Raw genomic sequence first — 22,785 nt, forward strand, 5'->3', positions numbered from 1 at the left:
TTATAAAGAAAATCTGGCAGCTTCCTTATACTCTATTTCTTCCCAATCAACTAAGGAGTAGGAAATTAACTACAAGTGGTTAGAACTGTAGGTTCTCTTGTAGGCAGGATGATTATACGTAGAATTTATCTTCCAGACTAGGACATTTTGGAGATGAAAGGTGGCATTCACAAAACAGGACACTACCTTGTGTCCTTGAAATTAACAAAAACCTAAGCTCCAGAAAAATGGTTGATAATGATAACGAATAGCTTGTCTTTAGCTATAGACAGGGAGAGAACAGAATATTGTAGTAAATATTAATATCTAGTTTTAATAGGAACTGTGTGATGAGAAATGAAGATTTAGCTTCCTAATTATTTTTTATTCGGCCTAATCTTGAAGGGAACTCAGTTTGCTAGCCGCACAATGATTAATAAGGAGGAGCTGAAGTAAGAGAGGAGGTTAGGCCCCAAAACGTTCAGTGGTCGGGGAGACCAGCTGGTACCAAAGTACCTGCTAAAGCTAAGCCTTGTAAAAGTAACTAAAATGGCCTTATTATTCACTTTTTAGAAACTTACTTGAAGGATGCAAAAAACTTTTCTAAGAATCAATTAATTTGAGCAAACAACTTAAAAACTGTTTTTCTATAGTAATTTAACATGTAGCTATTTAGCACCCATCTTATAAACTGCTTTTAATTTTAAATGATTGCTTTGATTCCTCATTTTCAAATAAACCATTAAAAACTATATAACTGATTCTGTGTATAATAGTCGCTGGAAGCAGAGCAGCAAAATCTAAACTCACTTTGTCTTCATATATCCTTTTGGCTTCCCTTAATTCAGAACGTAGCTGAGAAACAGTAGATTCCAGGTCACTGAGTTGACGCATATACATTGAATTTTGGTTTCTTGCTTGTTCTCTAAAAAGGGTTTAAAAGGGGAATAACAGCAAATAGCAGACTAAGAATAAGTGTGATACCTAAGGGTTCTCTAGCTTTTAGATACTTCCACTAATTATTTAATATGGCATTATTAGGCCAATAGTCTTTTATTTTCCAAAACTGCTTATTAAAAGATTAAGTTCAAAAATGTTAACTGTTAAAGGTAGGTGATGTATACATAGGAGTTCATTATACAATTTTCACTATACCTTTGTGTACGACTGAAAATGTCCATATAAAAAGTTTCAACACAGGAGCTCAAACTATAAAGTTATTTATATGTATATATATATATATAATTTATGTATATTTATACATACACACACACATATATAGTGTGTGTTTGTCTTATCCTATCAGTTGAAATGTAGACAATATCTAAAACATCCCGTCCCAAGAGGCCCAAATACTTGCCCTAATACTTCTAATATGGTTATAAAGTATTATCTACATGTTAAGTAATCTTTTCTGTTTCTTTGAATGTTAGAAAAGTTTTACTTTCCTGTAGAATCAATTATTAAGTAATTTTTAAAAAGCTCTTAGAACAAAAAATTGATAAAAATAAAATGAAGATAAATGACTATCAATTTCAAACCACCAGGACACACATACTGAATGATTTCCAGTTGACTTTGGATACTACTGGCTTGGCTCCGAGCACTGCTAGCTTTCTCAGTAAGTCCTGCTTTTTCAATTTCATATTCACTGATTAACTGCTCAATCCTATAAAAAGAATGTGGTGATTGTTATTTGATACAGATGTTGCCTGACAATGAATTATTCTAAATATTAACGATTTTCAACACTCTCAAATTTAGTATTTTGTTTTAGCTTTGAATATGCTATTCTTTTTATAACAAGTATGTAAATTAGATCCAGAATCCTTTATCCAAGTCCTTTGGGGGCAGTTAGGTTTTAGGATTCAGATTTTTTTTTTTTTAATTTTACAATGGTGATAAATAACAGTACTAAATATCATGTGACACCCCCAGAGAGATCTAGGGAAGTGTCCTAGAAGCCAGACATTACTAACACAACAGTAGGTTTTTAAATACTCACGGTAACTCATAAAGACTATAAAAAGCTTTACATTAGCTCAGGTTTTCCCAACAAATGAGTGACAAAGACTCTAACCTTGACCAAGCTTTAGTCAGACTCCTCTCGGCAGTCTGTGCCTCCAGCCCACTTAGTAAGCAGCCCAGGCTTAGTATGAATCTCGCTAAGTCAGTTTAGTAAGAAGCCTCTCACCTCGACGCCTCCTCCTAGTAATTTTCTGTCCACTGAACCCCTCACCCTGCTTCTTGTTTGCCCTTGTATTGGGAGTTGAGCCTCATCACTCTCTAACGCAAACTCCTGCTGCAATAGTCTTCAATAAGGTCTTCTCTACTTTTTAAACACGTGTCAGAATAATTTTTTCTTTAACGTGAGTTTGCCACAAATCTATGAAAAAAAGATTCTGTGCTTTAGAGCTTTATAGATTTTGGAATTGCTGATGAGAGATTACAGACTTGTGGTATAGTTTCACTACGATCTTCTATACCAGTGTTCCCCAACCTTTTTGGCACCAGGGACTGGTTTCATGGAAGATAATTTTTCCATGGACTGGGGCTGCAGGGGAAGAATGGTTTGGGGATGATTCAAGTGCATTACATTTATTATGCACTTTATTTCTATTATCACTACATTGTAATATATAATGAAATAATTATACAACTCACCATAATACAGAATCAGTGGGATCCCTGAGCTTGTTTGCCAATTGATTTATTATGGTCCCTGTGCAGTCAAACCTCTCTGCTAATGATAATCTGTATTTGCAGCCGCTCCCCAGCACTAGCATCACCGCCTCGGCTCCACCTCAGATCATCAGGCGTTAGATTCTCACAAGGAGCACGCAACCTAGATCTCTCGCATGCGAGGTTCACAGTAGGGTTTGCGCTCCTATGAGAATCTGATGCCACGGCAGATCTGACAGGAGGCGGGGCTCAGGCGGTAATGCGAGCCATGGGGAGCGGCTGTAAATACAGATGAAGCTTCACTCGCTCACAACCACTCACCTCCTGCTGTGCGGCCCAGTTCCTAACAGGCCACAGACCACTATCAGTCCGTGGCCCAGGGGTTGGAGACCCCTGTTCTATACCTCAGAAACCTACCTATTTTGATGTTGTTGAAGTAGTAGCTCTATTTTGTTCTGTGATTCAGATTTCAGTGTTTCAAGCTGATCCTCTACCTGGTTATAATAAAGAGATACTGATTTAGGAATTGGTAAATCTAAAGCTTGGAAAATTTAGAGATTTTCCAACAAAAGGAATGCCTTAGAAAGATGCAAACAGAAGCAATGCTAAAATCAGATACATTCTATCGCTGTATTTTATTAGACCTTTTACATTGGCTACACTCTCACGTAACTGCACAGATAAGTCGAGTTAGTTCCCATTATTAACAAAGATCATTGTGGAAGTAACTTCTGCTATTTTAGAGAACAAAAATGAGAACTTGGCTTACTTTGAAGAGTTTCAAAAATTGTATGCCTAATACTATTGTCTTAATGAATTTTAATACAATATGGATGTAGTGTTCTCACCACTTACTGGAAATATCCTCCCTTTAAGATAAGAAATCTCTGTGTCTAATTCTCTTAGGATTTTACTAATAGCTGAGCCCATGCTGCGGAAGTGGATGGTAGACATGCTGTCATGCTCATATATTTTCTTGCCTGAGGCTTCTTCAAAGTCAACTAGGACTGATCGAATTTCTTGAAGCACTCGCTCATGAGCAAGCATCGTCTTTCTTAGCTGCTCTATCTGTGTGTTGCTGTCTTTCAGCATATCATCCTTAAGGCATTTGGCAGCCTCAAGTTCATGAATGGTATTTTGAAGCTGATTTCTTAAATCCTCCTGGGACTGACTCTCTCTTCGTCTAGGAAATAAATGAAAGAGAAGAAATAATACTGATAAAACTCAAGATTCACACAAGTGATTTTACACTACAAAGAGTAAAACTTTAAGATAATATCAGGTAACGAATCCCAACCTGATGTCAGCCATGGCATCTCTCTCCATCTGCATCTCTTTAAGTTTTGTTTGCAAACCAATGACTGACTGTCTTAAGTAAAATGTTTGTTTCTCATGCAATTCATTGCTCTGAAAAAAAAAAAAAAGTCCTGCAAATTAGTTTTCATTAGAGGAACGTATTTCCTTATAGCTAATAATTTCCAAAAATCTATATATCAATGATTTATTTTTATGTGTACTTCCTTCCCCCTTCACCATTGTTCGGGGCCTAATTAATCATTTCTCACCTAGGTTTTTTGAATACCTTAGTCTCACTGTCTCAACCTTGCCCTCTTTCAATCCATTCACGTTACAACCAAAACACCGTTCCTAGAACAAATCTGACTCTGGTTCAAGACAGAGATAGAAATAAACTCTATTCCCGAGGACATGAGAATTGGTGGAAATTGTGTATATAGAAAAGTCAACCTCTGCCTCCAACTGACTTAAAAAACTTGGCAGCAGACAACTACCATTCAAAAATCAAGGTGTTCTACTACAAAGAAATTCACAAAGATCTCAAAATCAGGCACTAAGCGATCTCCCAGCACAATGGTTGATGCCCCACCTAATTATCCCAAAGTAAAGCCATCAAGTTCTGCCCTCAGGGAGACTGCCATCAGTTTTTTTACTGTTCATTCTTGAGTATGAACAAAAAGCCAAAAACCACTGAACACTTGAAGGAAGATTACAAAATAAAAAAGAGACCAAGATTAAACAAATGAGCAAATACTCAGGAAAAAAGATCCAAAGAAACAAAAAGAGATAATGCAACAGTGGAAGAACACTTCCAAAAACTTGTATTGCAGAGAAGTTTGAGAGACATTTTTGCTGTAAAGTAAGAACAGGACACTGTGTCAGAGAAGTGATCAGAGGAGAAGAGAGAGTTCTTGGAAATTAAAAATATGGTTGCAAACTAAAAAGTTGCAATAGAAATGATGGAAGTCAAGAAATGCACCCCAAAAGTAAAAAAGTAGACAAAAATTTTGAAAGAAAAGGTAAGAGATTTAGAGGTTCAACCTAGGAGCTAATATCTGACTAACAGGAGCTTCAGAAAGAGAGAATTGAGAAAACAGAAAAAAACTATCAAAGAAAAAAGAAACCAAAAAAACCTGAATTCCTCAAAGCTGAAGGGCACAAATCTGCAGGCCAAAAGGGTCCACTGAGTCCCTTTTGGTACTAGCACAGGGAAGGAAAAAACAAAAATCCACACTTAAGAACATCATAGTGGAATTTCAGAGATAAAGACCCTAAAGTTTCCAAAGGTGGACCCCAATTAAGTGAAAACATATCATCTACAAAGGAACAAGAATCAGATAGACATCTTCTCAGTCTGTGCAAGGGCACACAATATTTTCAAAGGACTGAGAGAAAATAACTTTCAGCTTTATCCAGCTTAAGTCATTATCAGAATGAAAAAATTCATATAATGTATGTCCCATATACTTCTTAAAAGTTTCTAAAGATGTGTTTTGACTAAATGAAGAAATAAATCAAGAAAGAGGAAAAGAGAAAACAGTGAATCCTGGAAATCATGAATTCAACCAGGAAAGCAGTGATAGGAATCCCAAGAAAATATCTATACAGCAGACCTAAGAAGAAACTCATCGAGACTAGACAGAAGAACTCCTAAAGGGTCCTGGGTTAAAGGAGGTTTGATAGAAAACCTATATAATAATTTTTTAATGAGGATATGATAAAGGTAAATATCAACAGTATAAGGAAAAAGCAAGGCAATTAGGAACCACAGGAAAAACAAACATTACACAGGAAAGGAAATATAATAGGTTACTACCTAATTCTGCAGTTGACAATGTTTATATAGTCAATATAAGGTAAGATCATTTACCTTCTTTTCTAATAGTCCAGGTGAACGGCTAGAGTAGTCTGAACTTTGGATGGTAACAGTGGAAATGAAAACATTTCCATATTTGAGAAATATATGTGGTACACTGGATGGACTTGGTAGTAAAGTGGATGTCAGGGAAAATGAAGAGGTATCAGGAATGAATCAGGTTTTTGCCCTGTGCAACAATATAAATGTGGCACCATATACAGCTAGAAGAAAGGTTTGGGGGAAAGATCAGGTATGCAACTGGAAATGTTGAGTTTATGGAGCCTGAGAAACATTTCAAGTAGAAATGTCCAGTAGGAACACAGGTACACTAACTGGTGTGGAGACCAGTTAAGAGGTCTGACCAGAAATATAAACTGAACATTCACTTACATATAAATGGCAACAGAAGCTATGGGAATCACTATTACTGTCTATGGAGGGTTTTGCTGGAATAAGAAACTGAAAAAGAATGAGCTGGAGGAAAATCAGGAGAGTGTGTTTCCATGAGACCTAAGAGAAAAGAGCACTTCAAGAGGAAGAGAATTGTCATGTGTGTCAAATGTTGTTGGAAAGTCAAGTAAGACAAGGAATGTAAAGGATTGATTAGATTTAGCATCACCGCTTACCCCTACTGCAGCATACACGTCCTGTTACTATCATTTTCTATTTTAAATATCTCAGCTATAAGACTGTAAATGTGTACATAAAAAGGACCACAACTTTTCCATTTTTATATATCCAGTACCTAGCATAGTATCTGTTACATAGGAGGTTTGCGATAAATATTGTAAGTACCCAAATAGCCCTGTTATTTATTTACTGATTTAACTAATTTATTGGGAGCCAGTCAAGTGTCACATACTCTGCCAGAGGATAGACTTGGAAAATTAACTGACATTGCTTCTTTTCCTCATTGGTACCTCTGTGTTTCATCTATCTATCATCAATCCATCTCTTTAGTGCACTTATCATAAAGTATTGTCATTATTTGTTTATATGCCAGGCCCCCTTCAAGACTATGAACTCCTTATGAGTCCTATCTTATTCATCTTTGCATCCCCTCTACATAATACAATGGTATCTCATTTTCAGCACTTAATAAATTTATAGTTATTTTTTTAAGTGCTCACACATTCTGATGAAGTAGAACAATCCGTTAATGAATATAATAAAACGTACTAAATACTACAATAGACGTGTGTATGAAGAGCAACAAGTGTACAGAGGAGAACACACCTACTTGTGTCTAGAGGAAAGGCTTCAGAGAAGGAAATGCTTGAGCTGAGTCTTGATGGATAATAAGAATTTAACAGGTAGACAGGCAGAGAAGAGGAAATGACTTGGGCAAAGGCATGAAGGTCTAGAACGGAATGGCACATCCAGGGAAGAGTGATATCGCTAGAATGGAGGGTACATATAGGGAACAGGTAGCCGAAGAGGCTAAAATGTACAGCGAAAAAAATTCGATCACAAAGGCCTTTGTATAAGTTTGACTTCTAGGCTATAGACTATCAGGATCCAACATGCAGCTGTAAAGCTGACTAAAGCCAGCTTCATTCTACACAAGGTCCACTTGAAATTTTTATCGAATAACTTCTATACACTACTTAGCTATCGTGTATACACATGCATCTAAAAACCGACCCCCTACCAACTGCTTTGTAAAGAAAAACCAGGTATCATGAAAGCAGGACAGCAGGCCTGAACCAATTACTAATTATAATTATACATGAATGTCATTAATTATAACATTTTGAGCTATTCAAGTTTCACTAAGATTACACCAAGAGCACAGAAAAAGAAACTATTAACAAAATGAAAACGACAACCTATGGATTGGGAAAAAATGGTATTTGCACATCCTATATCTGATAAGGGGTTAACATCCAAAATATATAAAGAACTCATACAACTCAATAGCAAAAATCCAAATAATCTAATTAAAAACGGGCAAAGGATCCGAATAGACATTTTTCCAAAGAAGATACACGAATGACCAACAGGCACATGAAAAGATGCTCAATACCACTAATCACTAGGAAAATGCAAATCAAAACCACAATGAGATATCACCTCACACCTGTTGGAATGGCTAACATCAAAAAGGCAAGAGAGAACAAATGCTGGCGAGAATGTGGAGAGAAGGGAACCTTCGTGTACTACTGATGGGATTATAAAAAACTGGTGCAGCCACTACGGAAAACAGTATGGAGGATCCTCAAAAAGTCAAGAAGAGAACTAACATATGATCCAGCAATTCCACTTCTGGAAATATATCCAAAGGAAATGAAAACACTATGTCGAAGCGATACCTGCACCCCCATGTTCATAGCAGCATGCTTTATAATAGCCAAGACATGGAAACAACCTAAGTGTCTCCTGACAGACGAATGGATAAAGAAGTTGAGGTATGTATGTATGTGTGTGTATATATACACACACACACACACAATGGAATATTATTCAGCCACAAAAAGGAGGAAATCCTGCCATTTACGACAACATGGATGGACACCGAGGGCATTATGCTAAGTGAAATACGTCAGACAGAGAAGCACAAGTATCATATGATCTCACTTACATGTGGAATCTAAAAAACAAAAAAACAAAAAAACTTACACAGAAAGAGATCAGATTTGTGGTTACCAAACAGGGATGTGGGGAGAGGGGGAATTGGATGAAGGTGATCAAAAGGTACAACATAAGTACTGGGGATGTAATGTACAACATGATGACTACAATTAACACTGTTGTATGGTATATATGAAAGTTGTTAAGAGAGTAATCCTGAGAGTTCTTATGACTAGGAAAAAAATTTTTTTTCTTTTTTTTTTTTATCTATATGAGATGATAAATGTTAAGTAGATTTATTGTGGTCATCATTTCATGATATAGATGTCAATTCATTATGTTGTACACCTTAAACTTATGCAGTGCTGTATGTTGATTATAGCTCAATAAAACTGGAAAAAAATTACACCATTAAGACAAGGCATTATGACTTATTATTAACAAAAGACAAATGGGTGTGTAGACTTTTCATCAGTCCAATTTTTAATAGTGAAATAGAAGGCATAGGCCAAATTAACAATTTAACCAATGAATCCATTATTATTATTTTTTAAAATTTTGTTTATTTATTTTTGGTGATTTTGTGCTGGGTCTTAGCTGCGGCCGGTGAGCTCCTTAGCTGTGGCATGCAAACTCTTAGTTGTGGTATGCATTTGGGATCTAATTCCCTGACCAGGGATCGAACCCATGTCCCCTACGTTGGGGGGTGAATTCTTAACTACTGCACCACCAGGCAAGTCCCATGAATCCATTATTAAGTTTTTTTCCCAGAAAGTTTGGGTTCTATTCCAAAGCTTTGTGCCTCACTGTCTCCCCAAAATGGTATCAGATACTGGAGGAAAAGAATGTAACTCACTTCATTTAGTCTTCTCTGCAAATCTTTGACTTGATGTGAATATTCTTCCAAAACACGTTCAATGTGTTCCTTTCCAGGGTAAGGAATGACTTTTCTGTGAGAATCAAGTTCCACTTCATATTTAGGGTAAAAAGGGATTTGCGTCAAAGTCCCAGTTGAAGATGTGTTTTCAATTATTGTTCCACGAATAGATGACATAAAAAATGAACCTGAAGAACCTAAATATTAAATAATTAATTAACCAATTAATTAACTTAATAATAAAATAATTTTGTGGCAAACATTATCCCAGGTAGATTCCCTTATTGAACCCTGAAGGAGCTCAAGGTCTCATGGGGAAAACAGAAAAGTGAGAGTGTCTCTGAGAGAGAAGAGCACAAGGTAAAAAGGAGGAACAGGTTAGGGAGGAGGGCGTAGTTTTACTTGACAGTGATCAAGTGATACTTGAATTAGTCTTGAAGCATCTATGAGTAAGAAGTAACTAGTCTGGAAGACAGGAGAAGAGGAAGAGCATTCCAGGCAGTGGGAACACCATCATTACTGGCGAGGGGTCTTGAAGCAGCATGGCATACTGTGGGTGAAAGGAAGTAGTGGCCAGATATGAGAATGAAAATGTAGGACATATCACGAAGGGCCTTGTGGTCATGCCAAGGAATTTGGATTTCATTGTGAAAGCTCAAGGGAATCATTAAAGGACTTGAAGATAGGGGTAATATAACCTACACTTGTGTTCTGAAAAGGCTCTCTGGCTTCAGTGTAGAGAATGCATTGGATGGGGATAAAAATGAAGGTAGAAGCTCAAAGTAGAAGAAGGCTTCCAACAGTTCAGGCAAGGCATGGCAAAGGTCTGCCCTAAAGCAGAGACAGCAGAGATAGAAACAAGGGCATGAATTTAAGAAATATATGTGGTAAGTAAGAGAGAGGGAGACATCAAAGATTTCTCTTTAGTTTCCGGCTTCAGCAACGTCCAAGTAACGAAGTTGATTTGCAAATACTGTACATGGACTTGAAGTCTGGGAGAGTGTTTTACTTTAGAGATAAGCTTCTGGGAGTCAACAGCATATGAGTTCTAATGAATCCTTGGAGTCAAGGGGATCATCTAGGGGCAGCGTACAGAGTGAAAAGAGAAGAGGATCAAGCAGAGCACTCTGAGGAAATATTCACATTTAAAAGGAAGACAAAGGACGTAAAACCCAGTAAGAGTCACAGAAGACACACAAAGATTTTCAAGAACCACCGCTGGCTTAAACTGAGGGACAGAGACAGTATGAGATGGAGAGAGGCTTTTCTACAAGCAGGCTGAAAAAAGCCACCCAGCTGGAAACATATGCTACCTTTCATGCAAAAGGGAGGAGAACTCAGAGTCAGACCCAAGAGTCCAGTGGATGGTGCCAGGAACCATGGAGACTTATCCCCAGGCCTGGGTCCTAATCCATCAGCTAGTCCTGAGTGGTCAGCCTGTGCCCAGCTGGATTTCAGAACTGTGTGCATATGTGCTTCCAGACATATGTGCTTCCTGTTTACTGCTTCCTCAATAGGAGTGGACAGTGGTTATCCTGTGCCTGGCTACCATTGCATGTTGGGTGTCACAAGTCTTCAGATAACGAGGAACTCTACTCAAGGAGCTGTATTTAAGGGATTACAATTAAGGAGTTTCATCCATACTTGAATCTAATTTAGGTAAAGGTATTCTGGCCTTTCAGGGAGTGCTGTAGTGTGATCAGGCTATTAGGGGCCTTCTTAGGAAAGTGAATATATTTTGCATGTGAGAGAAATATAGATAATCTGTGACCAGAAAGTAAACTTGCAGTGGTTTTAAAATATGTCCACATATTCTTTGCTACTCCTCCCTTAAATAGGTGGAGGTTAATTTCCCTCTTTGTAAGAAAGGAGAAACAAGAGTGTATGTGTATGTGTACATGTATGTACATATATGGATATGTGTCTATGTGTGGCATTTGCTTAATTTTGCACAAAAGAAACGCTGGAACAATAAGACAGAATCTCATGAAAACAGCTATCTATAGGAGTATAGGGATGGGTGGAAACAGAATGGAAAAGATAGGGATGGCAGCAAGACTCTACTGAATATACCTTTTTATAAAGTTTTCACTTTTGAGCCGTATACATGTTATACATATTCAAAAAATAAAATTGAAAACTAACAGAAAAAAATAAACCTAAGTGTACAGTAAGTTGACAACATAACCTCACAGAGAAAATAGTCCCTTTCAAATAACTTTAGAACACAGTACCCTGACTGCACGTGAACTTAACTTAGCAGGTAGGCTGTTAATATAACAGGTGTCGTTACAATTCTGAAACAATTTTGTGTGTACCGTGTAAGAGAGAAAACAAGTAAACACACTGAAGTTGTTGGAAACTTGAGTTTTCACTGTAAGGGAAATACAGATATGGAATGGGGGGAAGATGAGGAAGAACTCTGTGGTACTGGATTTGAGAATTACCAGTGTGAACTGAAGGGAAAAAAATCTAATTCCAAGCTTTAGACACTGAACACTCCTAGACACAGTGACACTTCAGTAGCAATAAGCACACGAGATCTTGGTGTGTGAATACTATTTCCTACTAGAAGGAACCAGGGCTCTTTAGTGAATAGCTGATTCCAGGTCTGGTGGAACAGGAGGAAAAGTACAGCCTGGAACATTCTGATGTGCCAGAAACTAATGAAGTGGGCCATGTTTTAAAAAGACACAGAATTGGCTTAAAGGGGCTGGCCAAATTTGGTACAACTGAGCATCAAAACAACAGTGACAACAATACATTATAGCACTGTGAATTAAAAACAACCTATGGATCTAGAGTGATAATAATAAAAGAAAAGCTTTTCTTTCCTGAAAAATGTAGGTTAATAACTATGGTGAAATTAGAAATCATCGGGCTTCCCTGGTGGCTCAGTGGTTGAGAGTCCGCCTGCCGATGCAGGGGACACGGGTTCGTTCCCTGGTCCGGGAAGATCCCACATGCCGCGGAGCGGCTGGGCCCGTGAGCCATGGCCGCTGAGCCTGCACGTCTGGAGCCTGTGCTCCGCAGTGGGAGAGACCACAACAGTGAGAGGTCCGGGTACCGCCAAAAAAAAAAAAAAAAAAAAAAAAAAATTAGAAATCATCAATGTAATAATTGATTCAAGTAAGGATCTTCAATTGACGCTAAAACCACTGAATGGAAGGTTATTTAGTACTAGGATATTCACAAGGTCTCAAAGGGCCATCCTATAGGTTACTTATTTATTGTAAAGGAGAAAATATGACTGTAAATTAGCAGGATCTGGCATTATGTGTTCCCTAAAGTATGATGTAAAAGTATAAATTGTCACCTACGTAAAACTCTTGCCAAATGAGTTTCATCTGAATCTAAACATGAGAAACAATCAGAAAAAATCTAGAATGTGGAACATCCTACAATACAACTGGTCTGGACTCTTAAGGAAAATGCTATGAGAAACAACAACAAAAGGAGGGAGGATGGTTACAGATTTAAAGAGAATAAAGAGACCAAACAACAAAATACAGTGCATGATCTCTAGATTTTTTAAAATGCTAAGTAAAACTTTTTTTGGAACAACTGGGGAAATTTAAATATGAATATGAATTAGATGATAACTGCATAGACAGTAATTTTCTCAGATACAATGATGTGGCAATGTAGGAAATCATCCTTTTTCTAAGGAGATGCACATGCAGGTTTTGAGGCATGAATAATGATGCCTTCAACTTCAGCAAAACGAAATATAAATTGTAGGCATAGAGATAAAGCAAATATGATAAAATGCTGACAACTGGTGCATCAGTTGAAGGGTATTTAATGTATTCAATGCACTATTTTTTCAATTGTTCGACCATTTTGAAAAAATTCGAAATAAAATGTTGGGCAGGGGGAAGAGTTCACTGCATTTGGCAAAAAAGAGAAAATCTAGTCATTATGGCCAGAGTGATTTCATTGGAATACTAGGTTCAAAAGTCCTAAGGCAGTGGTTCACAGAGTGAATGGATGGTGAAGATGTGGACAAGTGAACACAGACTTGTCTTTCAGACGGCACAGCTGTGAAGGAAGAAGGCGCACGGAAGGCGCACGTTGAGGAGAGGTTTTCATTTTTGTTGTTTTGGTTTGTTATATTTCCTTGTTAGTGGTTTTAGGCTTGGAGAGATTTAGCATGTTTACTTTGATGGATAAGTACAAATGGAGAGAGAGGGACTGAAGATATCGGAGTGAGTGGGGCCCAAGACTCTGCAGAGATCCTGGAGCCAAACCTCCGAGGAGGCTGAGCTGCTGCGAGCGGGGGTGGGAATTAAAGCATGAGTAGCAAATTAGGAGGGTACCTCCTCCACGGAACTATGAAGAGGCACGGACTGTGAAGAACAGTGAGTCTTAGGGGCAGCAGAGGAGAGGGTAGGAGAATGTCAGCCGAATGGCGTATTTTCTCTGCAAATCAGGAAATGATGTCATCTGAGAGTGAGGAAGATGGTGGCAGAGTGAGGGGCTTGAGAATGGTGTAATTTTGAAATAAGTGTGGTGAGAAATTAGAGACAGAACTGGCTAAGATTAAGAGAAAGATTCCTCAGCAGCATCGGGGGCCCAGCTGAGATGGCAAACTATGACTCTCAAGTGGCAAATTGGTGGAAAATCCACATTAGTGTATTTTCTTCCAGCAGCCCAGGACAAAAATGGAAAAGGCAGTCAGCCTGAAAGGACTGGGATTCTCCTGTAAGAGTGCAAAGAAGAATAAGAGAAAGAGGAAGCTGAGGATATTGGCAAGTGATAAAGAAAGTGAAGATAGGAAGAGGTTGATAGTTTAGGAGAAAATAGCAGAAGGTAGAGCAGCTGTTCTCAGCCCTTGTTGTAAACCAGGAACACAAGGAGAGCTTTAAAAAAAAAAAAAACCAGTGGTGCCCAAGCCCCATTCCAGATCTCCCGAATTAGCCTCTCTAGGTGTGGTTCTAAGCCATTTAAAAGTTTAAAGTCTCAAAAAGTGATTTTCACGTGGAGCCATGGTTGAGAACCACTACCTTCATGAGGCAGAAAAATAAGTGTTGCAGGAATAAGAGAGTGAGAGTGCTAGAAGATAGCAGGCTGGATTCCAGAAGTCCAACAGTTCTTGGCAATAAGATCCAAGATAGGAAAGTGAGTAGCTAGAGTACAGGTCAAAACAATTAGAACTAAAAAGGTGGAGAAGCCGTGAGTCTAAGATCTTAGACGGGTCGTCCATGAGGGCGATGGTATTACGGGATGATGATGTGCCTGGGGAGGGAGAGACAGCCCATGAGCTAAGTGCCCATGTCCCTGAGGATGAGGGATATCGTGTAGATGGGGAGGTGAGCAGGGTTGATGGCTATAGTAGGATGGAGGTGACAATGGCATGAGCAGCCTAAGGAGCAGAAGCTTTTACAAAATAAAGGTGCCAAAATAAAAGTTTTCAGCACTGTTTCACTGCGCTTAGAAACGGTGAAACAACACCTATAACTGAGAATAAACTCTGGCTGCATTCTTTCAGATGAGACAGACATGACAGGGAAAGCAATTACGGCTGTGCAGGTCACCTGCCTGACTCCAAGATAATCCATTCTCTGTCCTGCCCCTATTCTGCTGTGTGTTGTAGAGAACTTCTTTTCCTAGGCCCCGTTCCCAACTTGTTTCCAGGACGGTTCGCAGTGGGAGGTACCGGCAAAAGACCAGAAGGCCAGAGGAAGGGAGAAGCTAAGGGACCGCTCCTCTCTCCTGCCTCTGACAGGCTTCTGGCAGTGAGGGGTGGCTTCAGCTCCCACAGGCAGCCGTCCCCATGGCTCTAGCTCCTGCTTGTATCTACGCCTTATGACAGTTCCCATTCTGAGGGTCCTTCTAGCCCAAAGGCTGGTAGCAGCTTCCTACAGTGGCTCATCTCTGAGCCTTCTCAGCTCTTTCAACACCTGTGTTGTCAATTCCCTGTATTAAATGTCACCTATTTATTCCTACTGTTTCTGTTTTCCTGCCTGCTCTCTGTTGACTGAAATAATTTTCATCAGAGTTGATGGGGGGCCTGAACTAGGATAGCAGTCATGGGAATGGAGAGGGAAAATGCACTCAAGACACATTTCTGAGAATAGAGAAAGCAGGACTTGGTACCTGACTGGATGGGGGGCGGGGGGTGTGAGAGAAAAGAAGTCACCATGATGCAGAATTGGGGCTTAGAGCAGACCGAGGAAGAGAAGGCATTTAGAGAAACGTGGCATGTGCTTAAGTTCCTCAACTTGAAAACAATCTTCAAACCAAAAAATAATGTAAACACATGCTAAAAAATAGATATGCTATTTTTAAAAGACTAAACAATTTCTTCCTCATAAGGCAGAATTATAAATAATCTGGTAAACATTCATGAGCAAGGTCTGTGCCTTGCACAGTTAAAATCAAAACATACTGAAAAAATAGCAGCTTGAATGAATATTACGAATACTGCTTAGTTCTAATTTTTTCCCCATTTTGTTTTATAAAAATTACTTACCTGCATTGGATGTAATGCCACTACTTGATAAAAGATCCTCATTATTTGAGTCACAAGGGTTTTGTTCCATATTAAATATTTGCTACCTCTTCTTAGAGATCTTGAAATATGAATGCTTCCCTATTTAGTTCTTTTAGTTCTTATCTAGAAAAGACAGGGATTCGATCTTTATTAATAAGGTATTACATGAAAAAAGTTCATAGAGGAGGAACTGACTATATTCACATTTGAAAGATAATAGCAATTTTTCACCAGGAAAATATTTACACAGAGATATTTTATTATTATCTAACATTAATAAGTGAAGAGAATCTTACTGTAAAACTTATTGATTTTAAAGGCCAAGTGGCTTATTAGAGACAATCTAAAAATAAAAAACTAACACTTTAATTATTATGATTATTAGCACTCTGATTTGGGGCAGAGTTTTTCCTCTTCTTAAGTCTCTCTCATCACGTTACACTGTCAAATAATGGAAGAAGACATTTCCTCAGTAAAAAGCCACAAATTAGGAAAAGAGATCACAAATCAGCAAATTAGAAATCATTAATAAAAGGTAAAGACTTCTTTGATATCAAACAGGGCTCATAATTTTAGATTAGGCCAAGAGGGTCTTCTGGGTTTGGAAAACACTGGTGGCCTGATTCCAAATCTCCTCCTCATCCTCTGAATATCCATAAAATCAACAAGAACAACAAATAAATAAAAGCACATGGGCTCCAAGCCTTCAGCATTCCCAGAAGACAGAGAATACCACAGCCTTCAAATTGTCTGTAAGGAGAGGGAAATTGTTTTCCAAAAGTTCTCCCATATTCTACCAACCAGTACTGCAGGCCTGTGAGTATGGACAACAGGAAAGGAGAGGCTGAAAAGACTGAAAAGGAGTAGAGGACTGAGAGGAAGCACAGAGTCACCCCGGGAAGTGAAGAAGAAAGGCCAGGTTACTAAGCACAGGATGGAACATGATAGTGTGTAGCCTTGGCTATGCAGTAAGGGCTTGAAAGTGGGTGGGCACCAGCAGTGTCAGCCTCAGAGAAGAATGTTTCTGGGGGAGAATCAGATATGGAGACATGGCAGTAAAGGGAAGAAGGAAATGAGAGGGGAAAATTCAGGAACCAGCAGAAACAAAAAGAAGCAAGATATGCCAGTGCTCCTTCTACCCTTCCCACCCAACGTCCCCACCACCATCCATAAAAGGGAACACGTAGAAGATGGCTCTCTCAGACAAGGAATCCTGTCCACTAAATGAATAAAAATAGATAAAAGTAGAACACATCCATACAAAACTACAACAAAATGTCAGAAAATGTGGATAAACTCTTTTTTGCCTATGAAGAGTCCCCCCATACCCTCCCCGCCAACAAACACGAAGTCAAAGAAAATTGTAACACAACACTCCAAACTGAACTAAATATTCTCAAGCAAGCATTTGGGGGTGATTAAAAGTCACCCTTGAATGAGAATTGTAAATGTAAGAACAGAAGTGGACAAGAAACAATGAAAAAAGCAAAAAATCAGGAAGAAATGAAATGAGAGTTGATTAAAGTAAGGAAAGAAAGAAAAGAAAAAGACAAAATTATATCATAAATGAAGACCAAATTACAAAGTACACAGGGAGGAGAGACTGTAAACTTAATAAAAGGCATTGAAGAAAACCAGGAAAACAACCAAGAGGATGAAAACTGAGATAAAGAAATAAAAAGGGTGGGAGAGGAAGTGAATGAAATGGAAGACAGGCAAAGAAGGTTGAACATAATTGGTGTCCCTGAAGAAAAAAGTCAAAAAAAAAATGAAACAGAACTATTATTTAAAATAATCTAAGGAAGCTTCCTATAAATAAAGGAGGATCCAAATCTACACATTTTTCATACTAGGGAAAATCGACCAAGAATGATCAACTGAAATATATCCTAATAAACCATGTTAAGACTTTAAAGATTATGAAAAAATCCTCAGGGCCTTCAGGCAAAAAAGATGAAATAACATACAAAGGCAAGAGGATTAGAATGGCATCAGATTATTCAAAAACAACATACAAATCAAGGCAACAGAAGAGCAGCATTTTCAAGAAATCTAAGGAAAGAAAGTATTGATTTAAACCAAGGATATTATACCCAGCCAAGATCTTCAAAAGATTCAAAGGCACAGAAAAGCAGTTTTGAATGCACCAGAACACTGTACATTAAGTGCCCCTTCTGAGAAATCAACTAGAGGGAGTGAAGCTTCATCCAACCAACAGATGACCAGCAAATGTGGCCAAATGGTAACAACTGGTGAAAATCTTGGTTTTTCTCTAGGTTTTAAATTTTCCAAAATAAAACTTGGGAAAAAAGATAAACATTTGAAAAAAAAAAAAAGATGACTGGGAACACTGAAAAAAGACTGATGGTGAACATTTAAATATTCAGTTGCAAAGTTGAGACTAAAACATGGGTGGGATAATGGCACTGAAGAATAACATATAAATATTATATGTGTGACAATGGAGAAGAGATGTAACTAAAGATGGGAAAAGAGAAAAAAAGGGAAAGTAGAATGCCATTGGTTGTAAAAGGTACCATTTAAAACTGACAAAAAGCAAAAGGTAAAGAAAGAAAAAGAAGGGGGTTATAGGTGCAGTATAGAAAGTACTAAGGCAAAGGTAACCATTAGAATAAAAATACAAATCTTCTTAAGTGACAAAAGAATTTTAAAAAGAAAAAGTAAAGAAGAAACACCAAATAAACACAGTAAATATAATACTTGCAGTAATTACACCAGAAGATAATAACATAATAACACTGTGACAGAATTTAGACCAAACACAACAGTCACATCAATAAACCTGAAGGGACTTAACTTGCCTATTCAAAGAGAAGTATTTTCAAATTGGCTCTTAAAAATTTCAACACTGTGCTGTACACAAGAGGACACTAATAGGCATAGATTCAAAAAGACTACAAATAAAGTGATGGACAATGATTTGCTAGGCAAATGAAAGCAGTAAGAAAGCATGGGTTGGCCATACTACCCAAAGCAATCTGCAGATTTAATGTGATCCCTATCAAATTACCCATGGCATTTTCCACAGAACTAGAACAAATAATCCAAAAATTTATATGGATCCATAAAAGACAGAGAATTGCCCAAGCAATCCTGAAGAAAAAGAACAAAGCAGGAGGCATACCCTGACTTCAGACAATACTACAAAGCTACAGTAATCAAAACAGAATGGTACTGGCCAAACAAACATATGGATCAATGGAACAGAATAGAGAGCCCAGAAATAAACCCACACACCTATGGTCAATTAATCTTCGACAAAGGAGGCAAGGATATACAGTGGGATATACAGTCTCTTCAGCAAGTGGTGTTGAAAAGTTGGACAACTGCAGGTAAATCAATGAAGTTAGAACACATCTTCGCACCATACACAAAAATAAACTCAAAATGGCTTAAAGACTTAAATATAAGACATGACATCATAAAACTGCTAGAAGAGAACATATGCAAAACATTCTCTGACAAAAATTGTACCAACGTTTTCTTAGGTCAGTCTCCCAAAGCAATATAAATAAAAGCAAAAATAAACAAATGGGACCTAATCAAACTTATAAGCTTTTGCACAGCAAATGAAACCACAAATAAAACGAAAAGACAACCTATGGACTGGGAGAAAATATTTGCAAATGATGCGACAGACAAGGGATTAATTTTCAAAATACATATATAAACAGCTCATACAATTCAATAACAAAAAACAAACAACCCAATTGAAAAATGGGCAGAAGACCTAAATAGACATTTCTCCACAGAAGACATACAGATGGCCAATATGCACATGAAATGATGCACATGAAATGATGCACATGAAATGATAATAATACTAATTATTAGAGATATACAAATCTAAACTACAATGAGGTACCACATCACACCAGTCAGAATGGCCATCAATAAAAAGTCTACAAATAATAAATGTTGGAGAGGGTGTGGAGAAAAGGGAACCCTCTTATGCTGTTGGTGGGGATGTAAATTGGTGCAGCCATTATGCAAAACAGTATAGAGGTTCCTCAAAAAACTAAAAATAGAGTAGCCATATGATCCAGCAATCCTACTCCTGGGCATGTACCCAGACAAAACTCTAATTCAAAAAGATACTTGCACCCCTATGTTCATAGCAGCACTATTTACAATAGCTGAAACATGGAAACAACCTAAATGTCCATTGACAGATGAATGGAAAAAGAAGACGTGGTATACAATGCTATACAATGTACAATGGAATATTACTCAGCCATAAAAAAGAATGAAATAATGCCATTTGTAGCAACATGGATGGACTTAGAGATTATCATAATAAGCTTATCATAATAAGCAAATAAGCAAAGTCAGTAAGAGAAAGACAAATACCATATGTCTTATATGTGGAATCTAAAATACGACACAAATGAACATATCTAGGAAACAGAAACAGACTCACAGAAATAGAGAACAGACTTGTGGTTGCCAAGGGGGAGGGAGGTGGGGGAGGGAAGGACTGAGAGTTTGGGATAAGCAGATGCAAACTATTATATATAGGATGGATAAACAACGAGGTCCTACTGTACAGCACAATACTCAATATCCTGTGATAAACCATAATGGAAAAGAATATGAAAAAGAATATATATATGTGTATGACTGAGTCACTTTGCTGTACAGCAGAAATTAATACAACACTGTAAAACAAATATACTTCCATAAAATTTTTTTAAAAAGCATGGGTTAAAATCCTGATACCAGACCAAGTAGTCCTCAAGCCAAAGAGTATTAAATAAGACAAAGGGCACTTAAAGTTAAAAGCTGCATTCCACAGTAAAGATATAATACCTCTGATTCCATGTATCATGTAACACAGCAACCACTAAGATAAAACATAAATTACAGGAAACGCAATAAGAACTAGAAACACAGTAATAATGAGAGACTTTAACAGGCCACTCAGTATGAGATAGGTCAAGCGGCCAAAAAATAAGTAAGGATATAAAAGATTTAGATGAAATAATCACTAAGGTAGACTTTTTGGATATATACTGAACACTACATTTTGATAATAGAGACTATACCTTCCTCTCAAGTGCACATGGAATAGTCACAAAAACCAATCATACTTTAGGGCACAAATAAAAGATCAGTAGGTTCCATAAATAGAAATGTGACAAACATCCACCTCTGGTCACAATGTAATAAAACTAGAAAATAAAAATAAAAGTAAAACCCAAAAGCAAAAAGGCCTTTCCACTTGGAAATTAAAAGGCCTTGTATTAAATAACTCATGTGATAAGAGAAATATAAACAGAAATTTAAAAATTTCTGAAAAATAATGACAATGAAAGCACTACATATCAGAATCTGAGATACATTAAAGCAATGCAGGGACTTCCCTGGTGGCGCAGTGGTTAAGAATCCACCTGCCAATGCAGGGAACACGCGTTCAAGCCCTCGTCCAGGAAGATCCCATATGCCGCGGAGCAACTAAGCCCATGCACCACAACTACTGAGCCTGCGCTCTAGAGCCCGGGAGCCACAACTACTGAAACCCGCACACCTAGGTGCCCGTGCTCCGCAACAAAAGAAGCCACCGCAATGAGAAGCCCGCGCACCGCAACGAAGAGTAGCCCCTGCTCGCTGCAACTAGAGAAAGCCCATGCACAGCAACGGAGATCCAACGGAGCCCCCCCAAAAAATAAATAAATAAACAACAGACTTAAAAAAAAAAACAATGCAAAGAGGAAAATTCCTAGCCTTAAACACCTATTTCAATTTTAAAAAAAGAATGATAATAAGTGAATTAGATTTCTAACACAAAAAGGTAGGGGGAAAAAGTATAACAAAAGAAAGCACATGGTAGGAAATAATAAAGATAAAAGCAGAAATTAATGAAGAAAACAGAAAAACAACAGATCAAAGTAATGAATCAGAATCCTGATTCTTTAAAAAAATATAGGCAAGGACCATCAAAATGATGGAAAGAGGAAGATCACTTATAACATACTGCTTACCATTTTTACATTAATGCACAATGTAAGCATAGTGTTAAATTTAAAAAAAAAAAACTTCTGAGCTAAGAAGAATTTTTGTTGAACAGAATTCCTTTTTATTTCACTCACAGTTTCTCCCTTTAGATTACTGAGGTGCCACCTGTCAAAACAACAATTAGATAAATTCTACCTTAATATGTTTTGTGCTATCATTTTTAGGAAATACGTAGTAGGTAGGGAGACATTGCATAAAGAATTATAACAAATGGAATGTTACTCAAGATTGCTAGGCAATTTAAATGTTCTAACAGAAGGAATTGCTATTTGGGAAAACCTCTCATTTAAACAAGTGTTATCATGAATGTCTGCTGTATAATTTAGCTTACACACTAAAGTGATGCATTTGGGGATTCTTCAGGATGATGAAAGACAGTAAGAAAATGTAAATTACTGAGTAATGTTATTATCATAAATTACAGTTAGATCAAAAGCATGAAGGAATTAGCAGGACAGGCTGAATCAAAGCCCAGCATTGTGAGATCATACACTAATCCACTCCGCTTGATACCAGAGTTCTGGGTATCAAGAAGGAAACAGAACCTACAAGCAAGATAAGCAGAACGGGTACTAGAAGTTGGAGAAAAGAGAAGAAAGGAAAAGGTTTGACTTCAAATTATTCTGATATGGAAACCATGTTCTACTTTGGCATAAGATGATGATAATAAACTCATTAATTCAGTATCCACTGATTGTTGGTAGGATATTAGGAGCCACAGTCCTTCAGAGGGAAATTTTTTTCTTAGAAAATTAATAAAGAAGACAGCACAGGTTTATCTACTTAAACAAGAATTTTAAAACCATTTATTTGTAAAGATGCTTAGCACTTCTACTTGTCAATGCTGCTAGCTATTTTATGTACCATAGAGTAATGAAATCTGTCTTTAAAAAAGTATTTGTAATCTAGATTTTCACTATTTTAGACTGACCAAATCATTAAACTGGTCAAATCATTCAGTGTTTCTCTACTTGCATTGAATTGTAAGAA

General features: G+C 37.5%; 1 protein-coding gene across 1 annotated transcript in view; it reads right to left on the minus strand.

The window, feature by feature from the left end:
• Positions 1 to 22,785, minus strand: part of CCDC158 (coiled-coil domain containing 158) — a 97,479-nt gene that overhangs the window by 67,592 nt on the left and 7,102 nt on the right. The window contains exons 2-8 of the mRNA XM_030878081.2: positions 15,739 to 15,882; positions 9,243 to 9,460; positions 3,959 to 4,068; positions 3,517 to 3,844; positions 3,079 to 3,155; positions 1,538 to 1,648; positions 790 to 904 (exon numbers count right to left, since the gene is read on the minus strand). Coding sequence (XP_030733941.2) covers positions 790 to 904; positions 1,538 to 1,648; positions 3,079 to 3,155; positions 3,517 to 3,844; positions 3,959 to 4,068; positions 9,243 to 9,460; positions 15,739 to 15,808 — 1,029 coding nt within the window. The 5' untranslated portion in view covers positions 15,809 to 15,882. The remainder of the gene's footprint in view (positions 1 to 789; positions 905 to 1,537; positions 1,649 to 3,078; positions 3,156 to 3,516; positions 3,845 to 3,958; positions 4,069 to 9,242; positions 9,461 to 15,738; positions 15,883 to 22,785) is intronic.

Source organism: Globicephala melas, chromosome 5 (genome assembly GCF_963455315.2).
Source record: "Globicephala melas chromosome 5, mGloMel1.2, whole genome shotgun sequence".
Lineage (NCBI taxonomy): Eukaryota > Metazoa > Chordata > Mammalia > Artiodactyla > Delphinidae > Globicephala > Globicephala melas.